Source organism: Xyrauchen texanus, chromosome 33 (assembly GCF_025860055.1).
Source record: "Xyrauchen texanus isolate HMW12.3.18 chromosome 33, RBS_HiC_50CHRs, whole genome shotgun sequence".
Lineage (NCBI taxonomy): Eukaryota > Metazoa > Chordata > Actinopteri > Cypriniformes > Catostomidae > Xyrauchen > Xyrauchen texanus.
The window spans coordinates 39,141,043-39,166,056 of record NC_068308.1 but is presented as its reverse complement, the minus strand read 5'-3'; the positions used below and the strand labels follow the sequence as shown (position 1 = coordinate 39,166,056).

Here is a 25,014-nt window from a genome sequence, read left to right as displayed (position 1 = left end):
AAAAGAAGAAAAATAAATATTTAATGAATAAATCAAAAACTTTTAATCAGCAAATAGACAAATTTCCCGGTGAACGGCCAGGCGAGCCACGCCCCTCCAGTTTAACTGGTTTGATTGGCAGGTTGTAGCCACGCCCTTTCCCTGTGTCCCCTCACGTTTACGCAGTTTGATTGACATGTAGGAGCCCCGCCCACGCCTCCATTCCCCTCCCGCTGCTGCGTTTGATTGGCAGTTGGTAGCAGCTGCGGAGTTGTGGAGTCAGGACGGAGCTGCGCTGCACCTCAGGAGATCATTGGAGTTGAGGCGATACTTTGCGATGGATTCTCAAACTTAAAATGATCGAAAGCGCGTTAAAGTTACGGGCGTCGCCAGACCCCCTTCAAACCGTCTGAAACAGGAAACTGGCAAAGATGTGAGACCTCACGAAGCCGAAGAAAAAGCCACTGGAGTCTCGCGAAAGTCTAGACAAATATGGCTTCTCGTGTCTTTCAATTTCACGCGAAAAACTCTCTGACAGGATTGTTTCCAGAGTTTTCTGTGGTTCTGTTGTAGTGGACGGGCCGGGCGCGATGGATCCGAAGCACAAAGAGTTGCTGGAGCAGTCCGAGCAGAAGTTGTCGGAGTCCGTCACAGATGTGGATCGGCTCCTGGAGCTGCTGGCCCAGTCCGGCAGTCTGAGCCCGGCCGAGCGCACCGAGCTGGACAAGAACTGCTCCAGCAGCGCCGACAAAGTCCATCTGCTCCTCAAGATGCTGGTGGAAAACAAGGAAAACGATCATTTCCAGGAGCTGTGCTGGGCGCTGGAGAAAACTCAGCCGCTGCCGCTCAACTCTCTGCTGCCTGTGGACAACCACAACACGGGTAAAACTTCCTCAAGGGTTCGGCGAAACTTTCAGAACATTCCAGTGAAGTTTATCTAGACACATTAGTTGTAGTGTGATGTTGTTTGTAAGTTAACAGCGAAGATAAGTGTGATTTAACCATGTCTGCTGTACAAATTAGAGACAGAATACACTGTAAATAATAACAATAGTACACTGTAATCAATACATACACAACAATGCAAAGAAAATACATTATAATTTATGGATTTATATATGTGCCACAATTCTGCACGCGCAAGATGATATTTTGAGTGCAAAAAAAAAAAAGTTATGCACGCGCTAAAAGTTATTTTGCATGCTCCAGATTAGAATTTGATTGCAAAACAAATGTTCTGCACCCACAAAAAAAATATTTTGCACGCGCATGATATTTTGAGCGCACAAAAAATTATCTGCATGCACAAGATGAAATCGAGCACACAAAATGTAATTTTGCACGTGCAAGATGATATTTTGAGCGCAATAAATGTAATTTTGCACGTGCAAGATGATATTTTGAGCGCAATAAAAGTAATTTTGCACGTGCAAGATGATATTTTGAGCGCAATAAAAGTTATTTTGCATGTGCAAGAGGATATTTTGAGCGCAATAAAAGTTATTTTGCACGTGCAAGATGATATTTTGAGCGCAATAAAAGTTATTTTGCATGTGCAAGATGATATTTTGAGTCAATAAAAGTTATTTTGCATGTGCAAGATGATATTTTGAGTGCAATAAAAGTTATTTTGCACGTGCAAGATGATATTTTGAGTCAATAAAAGTTATTTTGCATGTGCAAGATGATATTTTGAGCGCAATAAAAGTTATTTTGCACGTGCAAGATGATATTTTGAGTCAATAAAAGTTATTTTGCACGTGCAAGATGATATTTTGAGTCAATAAAAGTTATTTTGCATGTGCAAGATGATATTTTGAGTGCAATAAAAGTTATTTTGCATGTGCAAGATGATATTTTGAGTCAATAAAAGTTATTTTGCATGTGCAAGAGGATATTTTGAGTGCAATAAAAGTTATTTTGCATGTGCAAGAGGATATTTTGAGTCAATAAAAGTTATTTTGCATGTGCAAGAGGATATTTTGAGTGCAATAAAAGTTATTTTGCATGTGCAAGAGGATATTTTGAGTCAATAAAAGTTATTTTGCATGTGCAAGATGATATTTTGAGTGCAATAAAAGTTATATTGCATGTGCAAGAGGATATTTTGAGTCAATAAAAGTTATTTTGCATGTGCAAGAGGATATTTTGAGTGCAATAAAAGTTATATTGCATGTGCAAGAGGATATTTTGAGTCAATAAAAGTTATTTTGCATGTGCAAGATGATATTTTGAGTCAATAAAAGTTATTTTGCATGTGCAAGATGATATTTTGAGTGCAATAAAAGTTATTTTGCATGTGCAAGAGGATATTTTGAGTCAATAAAAGTTATTTTGCATGTGCAAGATGATATTTTGAGTGCAATAAAAGTTATTTTGCATGTGCAAGATGATATTTTGAGTCAATAAAAGTTATTTTGCATGTGCAAGAGGATATTTTGAGTGCAATAAAAGTTATTTTGCATGTGCAAGAGGATATTTTGAGTGCAATAAAAGTTATTTTGCATGTGCAAGAGGATATTTTGAGTCAATAAAAGTTATTTTGCGCGCGCAAGATGATATTTTGAGCGTACAGACATTTTCTGCACTTGCAATATGATATTTTGAATGCAAAATATTTTTCTTGCATGTGTTAGATGAAGTTAAGTGCACAAAAATGTTCTGCACGTGCAAGATGATATTTTGAGCACAAACATTTTTCTTTATTAGGGTTTGTTTACATTACGTCATCATGGCAACAAAGTTGTAAAATTGGCTATACCTTTACTCAGAAACGTTAGTAAGAGATTTGATCATGTTGTTTAAGTCTTGTATCTATACTTTTGAAATGGAGTATATTAACGTTTACAGATTAGCCCCATTGACTTCTATTGTAAGTGTCTCACTGTAACCCAGTTTCTTGCAGGATGGTTATTAGCGCAGATCCGATTTGGGGGATTTGAGGTAGCCACAATGCAATCGCACCCATGATAAGTGAAGCACAAGCATAGGTTGACGTGCACACCACCGCCTCAAGCCTCTCTCACACCGCCAACGACTTAGTTGACTCTGCAATCTATGTAGCTAGTGTGCGTTCCTACTGTTTGACACTGTAACGTTATTGGAGGACTGGCAGCAATGTCATTAACAAGATGATCAATCTATCATGAATGAATGAGTTGCACTCTCATTGGTAGTCGCTAGTCATTTGCATAAAGTTGACATTTTCTCAAGTTGTTACTCTCCATGGCGATCTATGTTGCCAATGGCCGCGACAGCTCGTGTAGCCAGATGTCGTGGATCGTGTCGCTGAATGGGGTGGCGGTGAGAACGGGGACATGGTCATTGTGGCCGATAACGACAACCGATAATTACAAAAATATTTTAAGCTTTCATGTTTAATCATTTAACCTGGAACTGCTGGCTAATTAATTAAATGCTGCTCATTTGAAAAACAGGTGTCATTTAAACGTTTGGAAACTTAAGGTTCGCTGTGAACCAGAAATGTGCCTATATTGCAGATGAATGCTGATTTGAATGAGAAATCATTGACAATACACTTGCATATATTGTATGGCGCCTATTGATATGAGTGTTTACGGTAATCCTGATGACTCGCTAACATTGACTGAATAATGAACTTCATCTGTAATAATGCATTAAACCAAAATGAGGTGATAAACAGCATGTAACGAACATTAAATGACAAAACGCACAATACAAGCCTCTTGTAGTCTCTAATAGTGTTATATTTATGCCAGTGCTGGTTTGTGCATGTTATGTGTGTGCGTAATGTGTACACGCATGCCTAATCTGTGGCAGTTTCATTGTAGACCTTACGAAATCAATCCCAATCATAATGTAAATAGGTAAAACCATCATACACATCGAATATCGATCAGGTATAACTTTAGAAAAGTCTCAAGTTGTAAAATACAACAAGCACATTAGTTTCAGTCAAACTAGCGTTTTTAGCCATCAAGGGTTACTTAAAGCAGTGGTTCCCAACTCTGTTCCTGGAGGCCACATCTCCCTTTTCTGACACACCCAATTGAGGTCTTGGAGTCTCCACTAATGAGCGGACAAGTTGAATCGGGTGTGTTTGATTGGGGAGATATCCAAAATGTGTTGTGATGCTGAGGGCCCTCCAGGAACGGGGTTGGGAACCACTGACTTCAAGATTTATGCACTATGTAACGTTGTTGTTGGGCTAGTTTAATTTTGATCCTTTGCTGTAAATAACGATATTATATTTTTCATATTCTGTTTATGTTTCATGAAATAATAAGTGATGATAATTGCCCCTAACATACAAACATGTTGTCACACTTCATGAAACAAACAGAAAATGGGAGATTGTATTTCGTTACTTACAGCAGATGATCTCAATTAAAACCAGCACCAAAATATCGTAACACGGTGGAAATAATCATCACAGAGAGACACAAGGTTGGTTTGCAACACCAGTCTGGCATTAACTGATGCGTTGGTGCATGCACACTGCTGCTTGAAGCTGCGTTCACACCGCCAGCTACTTCGTTTTGTCGCTGGCAGTGTGAACGCAGCTGAGACTGCCCGAGTCTCTACCTGAAGTCTAAAAATAGCTTAAAAATAGCTTGATTGTCATGGAAATAATGCCAAAAATCTTCAAGGAATATTCTCGTTTCAATACAAGTTAAACTCAGTCGACATCATTTGTGGCATAATGTTGATTGCCACAAAAGTATTTCGACATCCCACATTTATTAAAAACAAACAAGCAAGAATTGCTCTTATAGCGAGGCACCTACAGTGGAAGTGAATGGTGTTAGTGTTACGTTAGAACTAGCAACGGATGCTTGAGCTGCTTTACTCGAAGACTCACTGGAGGAACAAGTTGGTGCGTTTGTGCATGTGTGTGTGAGTTTGTATTTGAGGGGTCGAAAGAGAGAAACTCAGAAAATGAGAGATATCTTCTGGGATTACCTTTTTTGTTGCAGCTCTCGTAAGAAGTACCATCGCTTCAAAATCGGCATTTTCCCGTTATAAACCTTAACAACCTTTATTCATCCCTACAGAGATGCAGGAGTGCGCTGACATGACGACTCTATCTTTCTCTCAAGAGTATGTTTGGGCCTTAAGTGTGTGCGTTACGCTTATAATGTGTTTCCTCGAGGGTTTTCCCACCGATATTGCAGATAATATAGAAACTGTTGTATTGACCAAGTGCATCTTGCTTTAATACAGCTCAAGTCTTCGTTACTAATTCGAAAACCTCTCTCTCTGTGTGCATGTGTGGAGCGGTGGTGTAGCGGTTAGCGCGCTGCACTACGAACCTGGTGACTCGAGTTCGATTCCCGCTCATGGCCAACACCAGTGATGATTATCTGAACCGGTCCCGGGCCTCCCCTAGGTCGACTCACCCTAAAATGAGTACCTGGTGCGGTGTTTAAACATCGCCACTGGGGAAACAAAGGCGGTCGGGTGTGGTGCTGGCCACCCACCCCCTCATGTACCATTCCGACCTTCGTAGGTGCTTTCTAACAGCACTTGCCCCTACAGTCTGTTAAGGCTAAATGGGGGATCTTTGTCTTTGTCGTGTGTGTGTGTGTGTAAGCGAAATAGGGGGCGGGGAGTAGCGCAGTGTTTTACACTACAGCAATGTGAGGTTGATTAAGGCGAAATAAATTGAAACAATAAAAGCTATTTAGGATAATAGAAATTGTTTCATTGATCAAGTTACATTTTGCATTTTGGGTGCGGCTCTTTTTCGATTGCGACTTGAGTGTCAGTGTGTGTGTGAGCGTGTGTAAGTGCGTGAAATATATGTAGGATATTTTAGACATTGTTTTGACATTCTTAACAGATTTACTTCAACCAATGTCTTTGTTTTAATTGGTCATTTTGTTGTGGTAGCATGTACGGCTCTTTGAAATAACTGAAATAATTTGGCGAAGTGATGAGGAACCGTTATGCGGTCAAGAACTGGAACTACTTTATAGCCGTGCGAACGTCCATCAGCCAATCAGAATCAAGCATACAACAGACCCGTGGAATAACATGACTATAATGTTTACGTCTTCTGGCTAAACTTTCCTAACAGTTTGTATTTTAGTCTTTTAAGCTCGCCGTTGGACACTATGATAAATTATTTTTGTAATGCAATAATTTTTGATTGCTTTTTCTTAGATACAGTTGGCATGATGGGAAACAAAACAAAAGCAGTTGTTTATTTATCGTTAAAAACATTTTGATACCGATATCTTGACTTCGATACCAGTTCCTAAACGATACTTTTCCATTTTAACAAGATAACTATTTTAATGTGAGTTAAACGTGATCAGTTACTGTCAACCTTAAAGTATTTTTAGCACCGATTTAGCTAGCTATCTATAGCCATACATCCAAACATTATCTAACTAACTAATATATAGTAGGTCACAGTTTATAGGTGCGCCGTGACAATTTAACAAGTGCACAAGCATGTATCACTACAAGTTAGCCGATTTTGTTTGTTGGTTTGTTTGCTGAACGTTAACCTTACCTGTTTGAGTCCCAGTCGTAGCGCCGCTGCATTCATCAGTATTTTTGGAGGAGGACTTGTGTAGTGGGCATGTTGATGGAGGACTGGTGTGGTGAGTATGTTGAAGGAGGACTCGTGTGGTGGGCATGTTGAAGGAGGACTCGTGTGGTGGGCATGTTGGAGGAGGACTGGTGTGGTGGGCATGTTGGAGGAGGACTCGTGTGGTGGGGATGTTGAAGGAGGACTGGTGTGGTGGGCATGTTGGAGGAGGACTGGTGTGGTGGGCATGTTGGAGGAGGACTCGTGGTGGGCATGTTGGAGGAGGACTCGTGTGGTGGGGATGTTGAAGGAGGACTCGTGTAGTGGGCATGTTGGATGGAGGACTGGTGTGGTGGGCATGTTGGAGGAGGACTCGTGTGGTGGGGATGTTGAAGGAGGACCCGTGTGGTGGGGATGTTGGAGGAGGACCTGTGTGGTGGGCATGTTGGAGGAGGACTTGTGTAGTGGGCATGTTGGAGGAAGCTCTGTGGCAGGAGGACGCTGAAAGGATGACCGCACCGACTCTGTCTTCTTGCAGTCAAAGGCGGAGCAACTTTCTGCTCTTAAGTTTATTCTGTGCACTGTTAAGTGCTTCATCAGATTTGTTGTGTTGCCAGTTTTGGCAGCAATTATCTTGTCGCAAATATTGCATAGCACGCTGTTGGCATCGAGCCTGGTGAAATGTAGCCACACTTTTGATCTTTTCCACATCTTTCACATGTATGGGGTTTGAGACGCATACACACTACAGCCTCACGTGTGAGCTGCATAACCGGCGTAAACTTGTGTTTTTCCTTGATGCCTAAACACAGCCAATCACCGGCACTTTTAGATTTGGGCACATCTAGTATGCTACATGCTTATCACTGATGTTGACTAAATTAAACCCTTAGGTATCGATATTTGGGACCGTTATCTACAGTTGCTGTTGATTGAGCTTAACTTTTATTGATTACCGGAATATACTAACAGGCCTCGTTTTCTTTGAACAAATTGGGAATATAACTCTCGGACATGTTTTCAGAGGATTCACCCATTTTCTAGTTTATAATGCACTGGATGTGGTCACAAATATCGCCCAGACAGATCGTGAGCTGTTCAGTTGATATATATACTTTATAGTAAACGTGCATGAGACAGTGGTGAAGCTCTCTGTGTAAATCTGCTAAGCGTAACATTGTACAGTGAATGTGTTACAGATGTTTCGAAGTATCCAGCAGCCAAAAAAACTCATCAGAGGTACAGGGATTTAGCCTTAAGCCAGAAAGAGCTGCTGTCTATAAAATAATGCAGCTTAAAGTAGGATCACATAACATTACTTAGAAAGCCATTAAACCCATGTAAATGGAATCTGCCTGAATGACATAAAAATACTTGCTGATTTGTGTGTTTATACTATAGCACTAGTGAAACTGGACCAGACAAAGTGATATTAACAGGCATTTAGGGTCTGTTAAATGGAGCATTGCTGATCAATTAGACAATTTATAGATGTATGATGGTCATCAATACAGACTTTAGTGGGGGTGTGTTGGGTTTAAGTTTGAATCATCATGTGGTATTTGATGTGTCTCATAGCTGCGGGCTGTTTTCAGTAATGTCTCGATTAAAAAAATAGGGTCCTGAATGATTGTGTCCATAGTACACCAGCTGGCTGCGTCTCAAAGTAAACCCCATTGGAACAATGGAAAATAAAAAATAAAAAATGTATAATAGTCTTGCTTTTAATATCCACATACCCAGTGAATAACTACATTACCCATATAAGGTGATTCTTGATTTCAGACTTGATTTTGAAACACTCGTTGGAGTCGGTTTGATTCAAACTCCTAGAACTTCATTTTGAAACACTCGTTGGAGTCGGTTTGATTCAAACTCGTAGAACTTCATTTTGAAACACTCGTTGGCGTCGGTTTGATTCAAACTAATAGAACCTGATTTTGAAACACTCGTTGGCGTCAGTTTGATTCAAACTCGTAGAACTTGATTTTGAAACACTCGTTGGAGTCGGTTTGATTCAAACTCATAGAACTTGATTTTGAAACACTTGTTGGAGTCGGTTTGATTCAAACTCATAGAACCTGATTTTGAAACACTCGTTGGAGTCGGTTTGATTCAAACTCATAGAACCTGATTTTGAAACACTCGTTGGAGTCGGTTTGATTCAAACTCATAGAACTTGATTTTGAAACACTCGTTGGAGTCAGTTTGATTCAGACTCTGAACTCGATTTCAAAACATGCTCATCTGAGTCGGTTAGAATCAGACTCTTAGAACTCTATTTTGAATCACACTCATTGGAGTCAGTTTGATTCAGAGTCATAGAACTTGATTTTGAAACACTCATTGGAGTCATTTTGAGTCGGTTTGAGGCCGGTGCACACGGGACGCACTCGGCAAGCGCAAGTGTCTAGTTAATTTTCAATGAGAGGCTCGCTGAAAGCAGCCATTTTGCTAGCCTCTAGCCTCTTGCACGTGCATGGCTCTTCGCATCAGGTGGCATGAAAGATAAAAATTTTATCATCTCTTTGTGAGCGGCTGAGACCATCAAATCCGCGCATCTTATCACGTGACTTGTTGAGCGCGTTACCGCGGAGACAGTGCGTATAGAGGCTTCACGCTATTTTCCGTGGCATGCACGCACCACTCTCCACACATCCCACCGAGAGCGAGAACCACATTATAGCAACCACGAGGAGGTTACCCCATGTGACTCTACCTTCCCTTGCAAGCGGGCCAATTTGGTTGCTAAGCAGATCTGACTGGAGTTTCGCGACTCCAGGGATTGTAGTCAGCGCTATACTCGTTGAGCTACCCAGGCCCCCCATGTCATTAAATCTTAAATGATATGATCCCTCAAAAATCTCAGAGATGTAAATAAAACTGCCAGGACTTGGGAACTTGTGACTTTGCCAGTTAAAAATAAAGCACATAATGAGAAAGCTCCCATACTTAAAACTTGCTTTAGTATTTGGTTTAATTTATGTAATGGTCGCAATGGACCCTTTTCACATACTGTGATCGTTTCCACCATATTTAGCAGCTTAAATAAAAAATTAGCAATTTTAATTATTTTGTGTAAATTTATAACATTATACTTTGTATATTATTACCCTTGAATGCATTTTAAAAACGAGTTACTACAGATGCGATGAGGTTTCTAACACCGCTGCTGAGAGAGTGATCGGAAATTTGCCACCTTCTGACGTTCCAGTTTTTCCTTTACTGGAGCAAATGGTTAAGCAAAAATGGCATTAAGCGAGGGCTCCCATTCACCGCTATCAAAGTTTAACTTGCAACCATTTAGGTTTAGATTGAGTCAAAATCCCACCCACTATTGTTTTTAATGCGAGTCTGCTTGTTGCCCAGTCGCCCCAGTCTGTTGACCCAGTTACTGTCAGCCTCTGTCTGGATCTGTTCCTGTAGTAACACCAAAGCCTTATCACACCTCACACAAACATGACAAACATAATTTATCTCTGCTATTAATTACTCTGTTATATTAATTATGCCTCTTCTTCTTCTTTTATTATTTTATCATTGGGTTGTTCTGTAGTGCATTGAAAGAATGAACAGGAAATAAACAGACTTGTCCTGAGAGAGAAACTGAGTCTTCGTTCAAGAGCAATTACCAGCTCGGATTACTCAAATGCAGCTGCAGGCCTGTTTGTGTGTGTAGAGTTGTGTATGAGATCATTCTCAGACTCTACAGATCCTCTCAGATTTCATTAAATAAAGCTGAACTCTGGATTTATCACACATGTCAGTAACGGAGAACGTGTTGATGGTTGTTTCAGGTTCCACGTACAGCGTTCTATCAGCGATGCCGTCTGACTCTGAGAGCAGTAGTTCCCTCAACAGTGTCGGTGAGTCAGCTGAGAGTGTTTTTTTTCCTCCCCAATTTGTAACGGCAATTCCCAATGCGCTCCAAGTCCTCGTGGCGGCGTTGTGACTCGCCTCAATCCGGGTGGTGGAGGATGAATCTCAGTTGCCTCTGCGTCTGAGACCGTCAATCCATGCATCTTATCACGTGGCTTGTTGAGCGTGTTACCACGGTGATGTAGCTCGTGTGGCGGCTTCACGCTATTCTCCGCGGCATCCACGCACAATTCGCCACCGAGAGCGAGAACCACATTATAGCGACCACGAGGAGGTTACCCCATGTGACTCTACCCTCCCTAGCAACCGGGCCAATTTGGTTGCTAAGGAGACCTGGCTGGAGTCACTCAGCACGCCCTGGATTGGAACTAGCGCCAATACTCGGCTGAGAGTCATTTTGTCTACCTGATAAATTGCATCACATTGCAATTGCCATGAAAATAATGTCACAATCAAAAAATCATAATGGTTAAAAAAAAATAGGCTTTGCTTGATTTAAGATTAGTTGATTTTGGAGTGAAATACAACCTTTTATAATAGTATTAGTCACTAAATCACTCCAAATCAGACTTCTAGAGAAATCTGGGTGTCTAATCTAATCTGAAACAGGAAGGAAAAACACAGACTAAACTCAGCAACATCTAAAAAGAGACAGACAAGTCTGTTGTTTTAGTATTGAGGGATATGAGACCGGTTGTCAGTGGCCCAGATACATCTGTATGGGATGGCAGAGCTCAGTCTTGAGTCTGAAAGAAAAAGTTTATAAACCTGACAATGATGTCTGGCCTACCATCTTCATATTGCTAAAGGAGAGGAAGAGGAACACTGCATCCAAGTCTGGCACTGTGGCCAACTTCTCAATAGTTCACTCAAAAGGACAATTTTGCCATTTAATCTCGCCCTCATGTCGCTTCAGCCCAGACTTGATTTTAATGAACTGAAGTGTATTTTCTGAGCATTGGTGTGATGTTCTTACTTGTATATATCTGTCCTAGCGTCCTCCCCTCCTCCTGCACACCTGGACAAGCATGTGATGAGCGAGAAGCTGGAGACGGTGATTTTCCAACTCAGACAGGTGACCCGGGAACGAGACGACCTACGCAAAAGACTGGCCCTCTCTTCACCCGGCACCACCTTTGACGACTGCAGGTACAGTAACAGAACAGTACATATGCTATTTTATTCTGGTTACTACAGATTAAAACAGGTTTTTGTAGTTGAGATTCAGAGCTCCGAAATTTGGCCGACGTTTAATTGCGCTACAAATAATTGCGAGTAACAATTGTATTGTTTTAGGGCTTGTCGTGATAATGCAAATGTCATACTTGTAACGGTCTATTATATTATATAATATTATATTTAGGGGTTTATATGAAAATTATATTATATTTAGATTTTTATCAGCCAATTATTGAACAAATTAAAACCATTTGCATATCGCTTATAATCATGAAACCGCTGCTATGAAAAACTGATTTTATTTATAATTAATTTGTAACACACTTTAGTAAAAACTCTGTGACTTCAAATGCACAATCCAGAAATAATATATTCCACAATATGTTGAAGGTTTGGCACTCGTAAGAAAATTAAGTATTTTATTATTTATTAAATAAAAACCTGTTATAAATGGATGGGACAAATGTGAAAATGATCACTCATCTATATAAAAACACTTTGAAACCAGCAGACTTTGATTTCTGAGACATCGCTATGATATCTATTAATGCTGCATGATTGATTGAATTGATTGACAGCCAGGTCTCCTAAGCAACCAAATTGGCCCGGTTGCTGTGGAGGCTAGAGTCACAGAGCGTAACCTCCTCATGGTCACTATAATGCGGTTCGCTCTCGGTGGGGCGTGTGAGTTGTTAATAGATGCCGCGGTGGATGGCGTGGGCCTCCGCATGCTATATCTCCATGGTAACACGCTCAGTGAGCCACGTGATAAGATGCGCGGGTTGACGTCTCCGATGCTTAGGCAGCTAAGATTCGTCCTCCACTCGGATTGTCACTAAGCCACCACGAGGACTTGGAGCAATATTGGAATGGACATTCCAAATTGGGATGTCCCCAATATGGCCTTGCGCCATTACTAAACTATAAATAGGTGGCGTTTCTACATTCAGCTCTCCCGCCAGTGCTGTGTGAGCAAGCGGCGCCCTCTAGCGGTCTGCATGGCATTATCCATTGTAATGCTAAAATACAGAATTTAAAAGGGGTTTTAAAAAAAAAAATTTGCACCATTTTTAAAGCATAATTACAAAGTTAAACAGTGATCTGATGAGAAAATAAGGTATGTTGCAAAATATCGGCATCGGCCTATAATTTGGGGTAAAATCAGTATTGGCCAGAAGTGTTCATACCGTTGCATCCCTAGTGGGAACCCTGTAAATGGTATTCATAAAATATAAGCATTGCTTGAGGTGCTCCTCGTTTGTAAGTCGCTTTGGATAAAAGCATCTGCTGAGTGATTAAATATACATGTAAATAATGGCTAAAAATATGTGTGGATGTGTGTCTCTGTAGGCCTAGTGTGAAGTCGGGTCACGATTACGAGCGTCTGAAGCTTCAGTGTATGAAGGCCATGTCTGATCTACAGTTTCTTCAGAACCAACACACCAAAACCCTGAAGAGATGTGAAGAGGCCGTGAGAGATGCCGATTACTACCAGTGAGCTTTTTTACCCATAATGCACCATAAACACATGTAGCAAGCTGCTAGGTCTGGGTATCGCCAACTACCTCATATGATATGATGTGTAGGACTGTGAGGGGATCGGCTGACTGAAGGACCATCTCATTAATGTGATTGGCTGTCGTGAGTCAGGGGAACATCTGCTGCTGATTCAAACACACGGCACAGATTACACATCCATCATTTGAGAGGATTATCTAGTGTTTTAGCTTAGTTTATTTTCCTCTCTACAAGCAGTTTGACATTTCTAATATATGGAATTGAATCAGTGTAATTGAAGCAATGATAAGAACACCGTATCAGTGCTGAAAATGAAGAAAGATCCAGCACACTGCCATAGCTTGCATGAAATGCCAACGTTTCTGCCATGTAACCTTCATTAGGCAAACGGCAGTAGTGTGCACGGTTTGTTTCTTTCTTTGTATTATTTCGTCAGTAGATTTTAGAAATGACACAGTGGGGAGCTGTCACTTCTTTAGCCAAGCAGGCATGCTTATCTGCCAAATATTGGCCTATAAATCTGTCTGTCACTATCCTTGACATGCCTAGCCCAAGTCGAGCAGTAACGCATGCAACGCTTTCTCTCTCAGTACTCTGCACGGGCGTGTGGTTGCTGAACAGACTCAGCTGCGAGATGAGATGGGGGTCGTGAAGCAGAACTACTCGCAGCTCCTGCAACAGCACTCACAGCTGCAGCAAACCTGCGACGAGCTGCGACATATTCATGACAGTGACCAGAGAGAGGTGTCAGACATGCGCTTGCAGCAGCAACAGGTAGAGTCACACACACTGTAAACACATTCATAGACATATAACAAAGAAAAAACAACATTGTAAAGGGGTTAAAGGGAAAGGAGGAGGCGAGAAACGGCTTCACGATATAAATATTGTAATTTAAACTGAACCAAAAAGACAAACACACACAGGTGTCGGACAGCTGCCGTAAATCACACTCTCTGTCGCACTGCCATATTCGGGCGGCCTTTATCCCTAATTAGCCTGATTAGGGGCCGGGTTTGCGGAATCAGGACCCGGCCCCGCCCTCGGCCCTGCCACATTCCTCCCTCGTTCTCTCCCCGCATGACGTAACCCCCCTTTCCCTGAGAAGGGGCGCCTCCCCGTCTGCCGGCAGGTCATCCTCGCCTTCCTTAATCTGGGAGGGGACAGGTGGAGGGAAAATCAATAATTAAAGACACAGGGGGGTACTCACTAACAGTGCAGTACCCCCTAAAAGAGATGGAAAGGCCAACATGTAGCGGAAGAGAGAGAGGGAAGGAAAAAAAACACTTACTCGCCGTAGTCTGGTCCTCGGCCACTCCTCCACCCTCTAGCGGACGACAGCTGCGCCTCCCCGGGTGGATAGGAGGCATTTATCTGGCCCCTTGTGGATGGAACGCCACGCTGCATTTTTGGTGGATGGTAGGGGTCTCCCCCGCCCCTGGCAGTGGTAACCGCTCAAGGCGGTTGGTTGGGAGCTCCTCCTCCCCTCGTGGCCGGTGGCCGTTCCTCCGCTTCCAGGCTTCCAGAGCAGATGGATGCTCCTTTCGAGTAGATGGCGACAACTCCACTATGGTGCATCCCTCCTCCTTCCCGGGTTTTGGCACCAGTGTAAAGGGATTCATGGAAAGGAGGCGAGAACCGGCTTGACGATATAAATTATATTTTAATTTTAAACTGAACCAAAAAGACACACACAGGTGTCGGACAGCTGTCCGTATATCTCTCTGTCGCACTGCCGTCTTCGGTCGGCCTTTATCCCTCTCGCGGGCTAATCATCCCTCCGCCCTGCCACATTCATATGTGCGTTGAATCAACATTTAACCCCCACTATTACCCCTCCCCAATCACCAACCCCACCCTGACCCCCAACGTACACCCCTATGGTCACGTTCACCCCCTCCCCGAAAGTCCCCCCCAAAACACAAAATAATTACTCCATTTCCTATCAAACAAATCCCGAACCCCCAACCTTCTTGACACCTCCTCGAAAGCTGCCACCGTCCCCATCTCCGCACACCACTCCAGAAATGAGGGCGCTCCATCCGACTTCCATCCCCTTAAATTAATCTGCCTACCAACCATAATACTGGTCAGAACCCAATTATTTATGTGTTAAATCCCCCACATTTATGACCGCCCCATCTCACAAAATAGTCTGGGGCTATATGAAGTTTGAGTGCCCAAAACGTCACGTATAAAACTCGGAACTTCTTGGATCTTAACACCCCCCCAAAAAACATGGGTTGTGACTCCATCTTCTGATTGGCATTGCCAGCAGGTGGGAAAGTGGCACTTTTATTTACATTAATGATGTCCAGGAGTGCTTGACGTAGACAATTCGCGTTCTGCTTTCGTATAACGTTGCTTGACTGTTGTCAGTTTGCGCTGAACTTGAGACTGAGAGGAATGAATTTACGGGGCATTCCATTAATTGAAACCCATCCTTTGATGGATCCACACAGACCACAGTGGCAAATAAACAAGGCAAATTTGAGTTTGTATACTGGCGTCTGGTCTCATTATTACCTGCACACAGAAAACTGAAAGCACAGAACAGTGCTGTGAGATACTGGACTATTTATCTTGGGGAGTTTAAACGCATTAAGATGTCTTTATATTCCTTCAGACTCGAGTTATACAAATGCAGGTATCTGCTGACCTCCTCACATGTGCGCTCTTGACGTGGACATCCACTGTTGATGTTTTCACATTCGACTCCTGTTGTTTAGCGGCAATCTTCTGCGTGACAGCAACGGCCCAACTATGGCAAAAAAGGTGCTCCAGGTGCTTAAATACAGACTATTTTAGACATAACTAAGAAAACAAAGCAGAGTATACAGTTCTGCTTGTGCCTCAAACAAAGCTTTGAAAGCTATTTAGAGATTTTATGCCACGAATCTGCAAACTTTGGCAAATCCAGCGTTTACTCTCTACCTTTCTCTGTCTCTCTCTCTCAGTTTATGTGAGATACGCTTGTCTCAGTTGTCAGACTCTCTTGTCTCTCCGTCTGTTCGGAGTAGAGAAAGCTTTTTATCTATTAATAATGCTGACAAACATGCCAGATGAAAAGACTGTGTGTGAAACAAACCCACTTTTCAGAGAGACTGACTGACTGATCTGAGGTGTAAACAAAGGCCATACTCAGTCTGTGTGCCAATGAAAACAAACACTGAAGATTTGAATAGGAATATTTCACCTAAAAATGAAAATTGTGTCATCGTTTACTCTCATTTCGTAATTCCAAACTAGCTGAGACCAGCAAACCAGTTTGTGCAGGTTTAGCTGTTTTCCCCCGCAGGGTAGGTACAACGTTTTTCACACTTGATGACATTTGATAGGCGAAAGTTAAAGGTGTTTTTCCTCTGTTGTAGGTCATGCGGGAGAACGGCTCATCTGACCTGCTCAATAAACTCTATGACACAACCTTAAACAAACTGGAGGGCATAAAGAAAGAGTACGACACCCTGAGAAAACGCTACAATGAAAAGATGGCGAGTCATAACGAAGACCTGAGCCGTCTGGAGCAGACAGAGGAGGAGAACAGACGTTTGCAGAAACAGCTGGATGTTCTGCTGAAACAGAGAGACTCTGCATTGCATTACCAGCAGCAATACAGCAGCTCAGTCAGGAGGTACTCAAACATACTGCAGCATATTCCACCTCTTGATACTGTGATCATTAGTGGGGTTTTCTATTGCTCATGCCTAAGGTTAGGGACTTTTTTAGGGGCAGTATTTTATTTTCAGGGGCATTTTGTACCTATATGACGCCATTATGAATGTGCACGGTAACCACTTGTAACTTGGGATGTAACCACAGTATGTAGAACGGTTGGCACTCCTAAGAATGTAATATTTCATTTTTTTTAATGTATAAAAAATGCCATAAACGAACAAGACAGTTGTGAAAACGCCACTTACCTATAGGCTGCATGGGGGAAAGCATCCAAATACACTTTGAAACAGGCAGACTTGGACTTCTGAGATATTGGTATGATATCTATTAATGCCGCATGATTGACTGAAGTAAAACTGAAACTGCAATATGGCCTTGTGCGATTATTAAACCATAAAAAGGCTGCATTCAGCGCTTCAGTCAGTGCTGTGTGAGCAAGCGGCGCCCTCTAGTGGTCTGGACGGCATTATCTATTGTCCATTATACCACTGTAATACAGAATTAAAAAGTGTTTTTGTTCCTTTGGTTTAAACTTATTATTTTTACATGATGTGGTTGACATTTCTGTGGAATTGCTCAACATATGTATAGTATGATTTTGTAATGTTCTATCATATACAGCACATACATGTAACATTTGAGTACAAAACCAGAAGTGCAAAAATGTTTTAAAAGTACAAAATAACCCTTTCATATCAATCATCTTGTTAACATATTTAGATATTTTTTGAATATTTTTATATTTTTGTCTTCTATTTATCCTCCTATTCTATATCTTTATCTTTCTATCTATCATTGTGGCTCTCTTTCTTTTCTACTTGGAAAGGCCAATTCCCAATGCGCTGTAAGTCCTCGTGGTGGCGCGGCGACTCGCCTCAATCCGGGTGGCGGAGGACGAATCTCAGTTGCCTCCGTGTCTGAGACAGTCAATCCGTGCATCTTATCACCGCGGAGACATAGCGCTTTTCTCCGTGGCATCCACGCACAACTCACCACACGCCCCACCGAGAGCGAGAACCACATTATAGCGACCACAAGGAGGTTACACTCATGTGACTCTACCCTCCCTAGCAACCGGGCCAATTTGGTTGCTAAGGAGACCTGGCTGGAGTCACTCCAGCATGCCCTGTATTCGAACTAGCTTCTTACCAAGCATTATATTGTTACATATTGTTTTGTTTTCTTTCCTAAGATGGAAATAAATGCATTTCGTGTCAAATTTCAGCACTTTCAAAATGCAAAAAATTATGCAATTAATTTTGATTAAAACGTTTAATCGACTGACAGCACTAAAAATAAATTATAAATATAATTTATTTTAAAAACCCAGAAGTTTAGAAACCATAGTATAAAATAAGTAAACAGCAAAATACTATTAACATATTTTTTATGCATAATGAATGTTTTTTTAGATGCATTTATAAACATTTACGTTTTTATTTACTTTACACAGTGTTTAAAATATGTGGCGGTCCTGTGCGAGATGCTGAATGGTCGAAGACGTCCGTCCAGCACGTGTTTGCATAGAAAAACAATAGAAAACCAGCGCAGATGCTATCCATGCTCATCCACATTAACTTATAAAATCAACATCAATTACAAAAGTACCTATGAATAATGCACAAGATATTGTAATGCTATAAACACCGCTTGTGACTCTTGCAATGCTATAAACACCGCTTGTGACTCTTGTAATGCTATAAACACCGCGTGTGACTCTTGTAACACTATAAACACCGCTTGTGACTCTTGTAATGCTATAAACACCGCTTGTGACTCTTGTAACGCTATAAACACCGCTTGACTCTTGTAATGCTATAAACACCGCTTGTGACTCTTGTAATGCTATAAACATCGCTTGTGACTCTTGTAATGCTATAAACACCGCTTGTGACTCTTGCAATGCTATAAACACCGCTTGTGACTCTTGTAATGCTATAAACACCGCGTGTGACTCTTGTAACACTATAAACACCGCTTGTGACTCTTGTAACACTATAAACACCGCTTGTGACTCTTGTAATGCTATAAACACCGCTTGTGACTCTTGTAACGCTATAAACACCGCTTGACTCTTGTAATGCTATAAACACCGCTTGTGACTCTTGTAACGCTATAAACACCGCTTGACTCTTGTAATGCTATAAACACCGCTTGTGACTCTTGTAATGCTATAAACACCGCTTGTGACTCTTGTAACGCTATAAACACCGCTTGTGACTCTTGTAACGCTATAAACACCGCTTGTGACTCTTGTAACGCTATAAACACCGCTTGTGACTCTTGTAATGCTATAAACACCGCGTGTGACTCTTGTAACACTATAAACACCGCTTGTGACTCTTGTAATGCTATAAACACCGCTTGTGACTCTTTTAACGCTATAAACACAGCTTGTGACTCTTGTAACGCTATAAACACCGCTTGACTCTTGTAATGCTATAAACACCGCTTGTGACTCTTGTAATGCTATAAACACCGCGTGTGACTCTTGTAACACTATAAACACCGCTTGTGACTCTTGTAATGCTATAAACACCGCTTGTGACTCTTTTAACGCTATAAACACAGCTTGTGACTCTTGTAACGCTATAAACACCGCTTGTGACTGTTGTAACGCTATAAACACCGCGTGTGACCTTTAACGCTATAAACACCGCGTGTGACTCTTGTAACGCTATAAACATCGCTTGTGACTCTTGTAACGCTATAAACACCGCTTGTGACTCTTGTAACGCTATAAACACCGCTTGTGACTCTTGTAACTCTATAAACACAGCTTGTGACTCTTGTAACTCTATAAACACCGCTTGTGACTCTTGTAACGCTATAAACACCGCTTGTCACTCTTGTAACGCTATAAACACCGCTTGTGACTCTTGTAACTCTATAAACACAGCTTGTGACTCTTGTAACTCTATAAACACAGCTTGTGACTCTTGTAACGCTATAAACATCGCTTGTGACTCTTGTAACGCTATAAACACCGCTTGTGACTCTTGTAACGCTATAAACACCGCTTGTGACTCTTGTAACTCTATAAACACCGCGTGTGACTCTTGTAACGCTATAAACATCGCTTGTGACTCTTGTAACGCTATAAACACCGCTTGTGACTCTTGTATGCTATAAACACCGCTTGTGACTCTTGTACACCATAAACACCGCTTGTGACACTTGTAACGCTATAAACACCGCTTGTGACTCTTGTAATGCTATAAACACTGCTTGTGACTCTTTTAACGCTATAAACACCGCTTGTGACTCTTGTAACGCTATAAACACCGCTTGTGACTCTTGTAACTCTATAAACACCGCTTGTGACACTTGTAACGCTATAAACACCGCGTGTGACCTTTAATGCTATAAACACCGCGTGTGACTCTTGTAACGCTATAAACATCGCTTGACTCTTGTAACGCTATAAACACCGCTTGTGACTCTTGTATGCTATAAACACCGCTTGTGACTCTTGTACACCATAAACACCGCTTGTGACACTTGTAACGCTATAAACACCGCTTGTGACTCTTGTAATGCTATAAACACCGCTTGTGACTCTTTTAACGCTATAAACACCGCTTGTGACTCTTGTAACGCTATAAACACCGCTTGTGACTCTTGTAACTCTATAAACACCGCTTGTGACACTTGTAACGCTATAAACACCGCTTGTGACTCTTAACTCTATAAACACAGCTTGTGACTCTTGTAACACTATAAACACTGCGTGTGACCTTTAACGCTATAAACACCGCGTGTGACTCTTGTAACGCTATAAACACCGCTTGTGACTCTTGTAACGCTATAAACACCGCTTGTGACTCTTGTAACGCTATAAACACCGCTTGTGACTCTTGTACGCTATAAACACCGCTTGTGACTCTTGTACGCTATAAACACCGCTTGTGACTCTTGTAACTCTATAAACACAGCTTGTGACTCTTGTAACTCTATAAACACAGCTTGTAACGCTTGTAACGCTATAAACACCGCTTGTGACTCTTGTACGCTATAAACACAGCTTGTGACTCTTGTAACGCTATAAACACCGCTTGTGACTCTTGTAACACTATAAACACCGCGTGACCTTTAACGCTATAAACACCGCGTGTGACTCTTGTAACGCTATAAACACCGCTTGTGACTCTTGTAACGCTATAAACACCGCTTGTGACTCTTGTAACGCTATAAACACCGCTTGTGACTCTTGTACGCTATAAACACCGCTTGTGACTCTTGTAACTCTATAAACACAGCTTGTGACTCTTGTAACGCTATAAACACCGCTTGTGACTCTTGTACGCTATAAACACAGCTTGTGACTCTTGTAACGCTATAAACACCGCTTGTGACTGTTGTAACGCTATAAACACCGCGTGTGACCTTTAATGCTATAAACACCGCGTGTGACTCTTGTAACGCTATAAACACTGCTTGTGACTCTTGTAACGCTATAAACACAGCTTGTGACTCTTGTAACGCTATAAACACCGCTTGTGACTCTTGTAACTCTATAAACACTGCTTGTGACGCTATAAACACCGCTTGTGACGCTATAAACACCGCTTGTGACGCTATAAACACCGCTTGTGACTCTTGTAACGCTATAAACACAGCTTGTGACACTTGTAACGCTATAAACACCGCTTGTGACGCTATAAACACCGCTTCTGATGCTATAAACACCGCTTGTGACTCTTGTAACGCTATAAACTCCTTCTCTTATATTAGGTTATACCGCTTTCTGCTGTCAGTTATCACTTTACATTTTGACACGTTTTGACCATATATTTTAAATCTCTATGACATTGTTACTGTAGCACAATACCCTGGTTTATGTCTGTCTTTAATGCCTATCTTTGTCAGGTTTGAGAGTCTCCAGCAGGAGCTGAATAAGATTTCTGCTCAGAACGATGAGCTTCAGAGAGAGACGGATCGTCTTCAGATGGAGAGCACACGCTATAAGACCCTGCAGCTGAAGGCCGTGAAAGATGCAGAGAAACTGAAGGAAGAGAGAGACTCCGTGTTAAACGAGTACAGACTGATCATGAGCGAGAGAGATCAGGTCATTAAAGAGGTGGATAAACTACAGACGGGGCTGGACACCGCTGAGGCCAAACTCAAGAACACGTCCAGCGAGAGAAGAGTCGCCAGCGAAGAGATCGAAGCACTAAGACAGGTCAAACAACTGCATGAGCGAACAATGACAACATTAATGTCAATGTAAACGCAGCTCAAACTTGCTTATAGAACGTCTCTCTCTCTCTTTCTCTCTAAAATAGTGATTCTTTTATCAAACCAGGTCATTCAAATGGTTCATTTCAGTAAATTGACTTCTCCCTTAGAGATCCGTAAGGAGCTCGGAGTAGAGCCGCTGCTTCTTTGCGTCGAAAGGAGTCAGTTGAGGTGGTTTGGGCATCTGGTAAGGATGCCCCCTGGGCGCCTCCCTAGGGAGGTGTTTCAGGCACGTCCAGCTGGGAGGAGGTCTCGGGGAAGACCCAGTATTAGGTGGAGAGATTACATCTCCACATTGGCCTGGGAACACCACGGGGTCCCCCAGTCAGAGCTGGTTAATGTGGCTCGGGATAGGGAAGTTTGGGGCCCCCTGCTGGAGCAGCTGCCCCCGCGACTCGACTTCGGATAAGCGGTTGAAGATGGATGGATGAATGGATGGATCTTTGTGCATATTTAGCTTGAAGGGCGCAGAAATTGAGCTCTATAGAAACTCTATAACGCCACGTGTATTAAATATGATACACAACGTTTGACGACTCCCGTTTAACTCTCTATTCAAGCTGCTGAGTCAAACGTGACTCACGTTTACATGGTTTGTAAGTCTCACGTGTTTATGGCACCATCTAGTGGTTATTTGTGGAAAGAAAAAAGTGGTTTCAATGTTTATATCGATCTATTTATTATGCCGGCATACTTGAAAAGTGAAAAAGTGACTCTTCTGTTGGGATAAATGACAGCTTATTTTAATAAAGTAAAAGTGACAGTAATGATTATATCGTAACTGATATTTTAAAATGAGTATTTGCTGAATATAAGCAACGTGTGCTTGGTTCAAATTTTGTATATTATTTTATTGAAAAATCCCCTTTGAAATCACATATGACATTTACATTTTATAAGCTATATTTAAAGCGCAAGAACTAATATTTCTGTGTTTTGTCATATATGCAGCGTGCTCTGTCATTATCTCATAGTAAGATCTCATTATTTTACATTATAAGCTATTATGATGTCATCTTACCAGCGAAAAAAGTTTGAAAAACTTGCAAGTTTGACGATTTCAATTTAAATGTCAATACAGTGATGCATTAGATACATATGATAAAATATGTTTATTGAAAAAAGTATATTTATGTTGTATTTGATGTGCTGAATTGGACCGTGATACATTTCGATCTATATTTATAGACCAATGAGAGGAAGTTGTCATGGTCAAACTCTCAAATATTTGGGATCTCTGAAAAGCCCAGAGAGTCCTCTGATAATACCCCAAGATTTACCCCTGTAGAAAAACTTATATAACAAATACAGAGTGGCAGCAGTGCATAAAATCATGCAGATGTGTGTCAGGAGCTTCAGTTAATGTTCACATCAACCATCAGAATGGTGAAAAATGTGATCTCAGTGATTTGGACTGTGGCATTATTTGTTGAAATTTCCCAGATTATTTTTCAACCCCCACTTTTCATGTCGTCTTCGCAGGAACTGAACTCGTTTCTGGTGGATCGGGACAGGGTGATCCATGAGAAGACAGAACTGCTGGAGAAATACTGTCACGAGGTTCAGGATAAGGCTGAGACACAGAAAGAGCTGAGCCAGGCCTGTAAGGACATTGAGATGGTGCGAGAGGAGCGGGACGTGGCCCGTAAAGAGAGAACAGAAGCCATTATACAGAGAGACCAGCTCCTGAGAGAGTATTACCAGGCCAGACAGGTACACGGGTGTTCTGGACTTTCTGTATTGAACACTCTGTGGGCAACGGTGGCCAATGAAATCTCATCTCTCTCACTGCAGAAGCAGGACAGTACGACTCTGGACATGGAGCGGGTCAGTAAAGAGCTGGAGGTATTGAGGAAGCAGTGTGAGGCCGTGTCTGAGGAGCTGCAGGAGTCCGTGCAGGAGGCCGAAGTGGCCAAATGCCGCAGAGACTGGGCCTTCCAGGAGAGAGACAAGATCGTAGCAGAGAGAGAGAGTATACGGTGAGCAAACGACCAACATCCTGTTGACCTGGATTACACCAAAATAACAGGCCAACATCGATAAAGACAGCTCGAGAAATGCCATGAAAATTTGTACGGAAAACACTTATAGAAACCGATAGTGAGTTTTTGTGATGAGAGTTTGTAGTCTTGATTATTACATGGCTTTTTTGTTTTGTTTGTGGATCAGGACGTTGTGTGATAACCTGCGGCGTGAGAGAGACAGAGCTGTGAGCGATCTCGCTGATGCGTTGCGTAACCTTGACGACCTGCGCAAACAGAAGAACGATGCAGTGAGAGAACTGAAGGAGCTCAAGTGAGTCCCTGTTACACACACAAACAGACGAGTGCCGAATCTGTTGCATCTGATCGAAGTACTTACAGGTTCATTTGACAAGACGGCTTAAAAATGGTAGAACAGTTTGAAATTGTATTTATAAATACAGACTCAAAATTGCATACACATATACACACACACACACACACACACACACACAGCAACACACACGCCCACCCCATACATGTGCTCACACAAACACACACACACTCCACATTTTGCTCACACACACACACAGCAACGCACCCACCCCACACATTTTGCTCACGCACGCACACACACACACACACACACAGCAACGCACCCACCCACCCCACACATGTGCTCACACAAACACACACACACACACACATTGTCACACACAGCAACACACGCACCCACCCTACACATGTGCTCAGACATACACACACACATACATACACACACCACATTTTGCTCACAAAAACACACACACATAGCCACACACAGCAACACACGCACCCACCCCACACATGTGCACACAAACACACACTTCCCACACATGTGTTCACACACACATACATACACACACGCACAAACCTCACAGATGTGCTCAAACAAACACACACACATAGCCACACACGTGCACACACACACACACGCTCACACAAACACACACACTCCACATTTTGCTCACACAAACACACACACACACACACACAGCAACGCACCCACCCACCCCACACATGTGC

General features: G+C 42.1%; 1 protein-coding gene across 2 annotated transcripts in view; it reads left to right on the top strand.

Annotated features, from left to right (window-relative positions):
* Positions 1-250: 250 nt before the first annotated feature.
* Positions 251-25,014, top strand: part of LOC127626510 (disks large homolog 5-like) — a 57,049-nt gene continuing 32,285 nt past the window's right edge. For both annotated transcript variants that reach the window (XM_052102334.1, XM_052102333.1), the window contains exons 1-10: positions 251-861; positions 10,297-10,365; positions 11,374-11,527; positions 12,908-13,051; positions 13,666-13,849; positions 16,447-16,706; positions 21,620-21,932; positions 23,471-23,701; positions 23,783-23,967; positions 24,158-24,283. In XM_052102334.1, the coding sequence (XP_051958294.1) occupies positions 570-861; positions 10,297-10,365; positions 11,374-11,527; positions 12,908-13,051; positions 13,666-13,849; positions 16,447-16,706; positions 21,620-21,932; positions 23,471-23,701; positions 23,783-23,967; positions 24,158-24,283 (1,958 nt within the window). In that variant the 5' untranslated portion in view covers positions 251-569. The remainder of the gene's footprint in view (positions 862-10,296; positions 10,366-11,373; positions 11,528-12,907; positions 13,052-13,665; positions 13,850-16,446; positions 16,707-21,619; positions 21,933-23,470; positions 23,702-23,782; positions 23,968-24,157; positions 24,284-25,014) is intronic.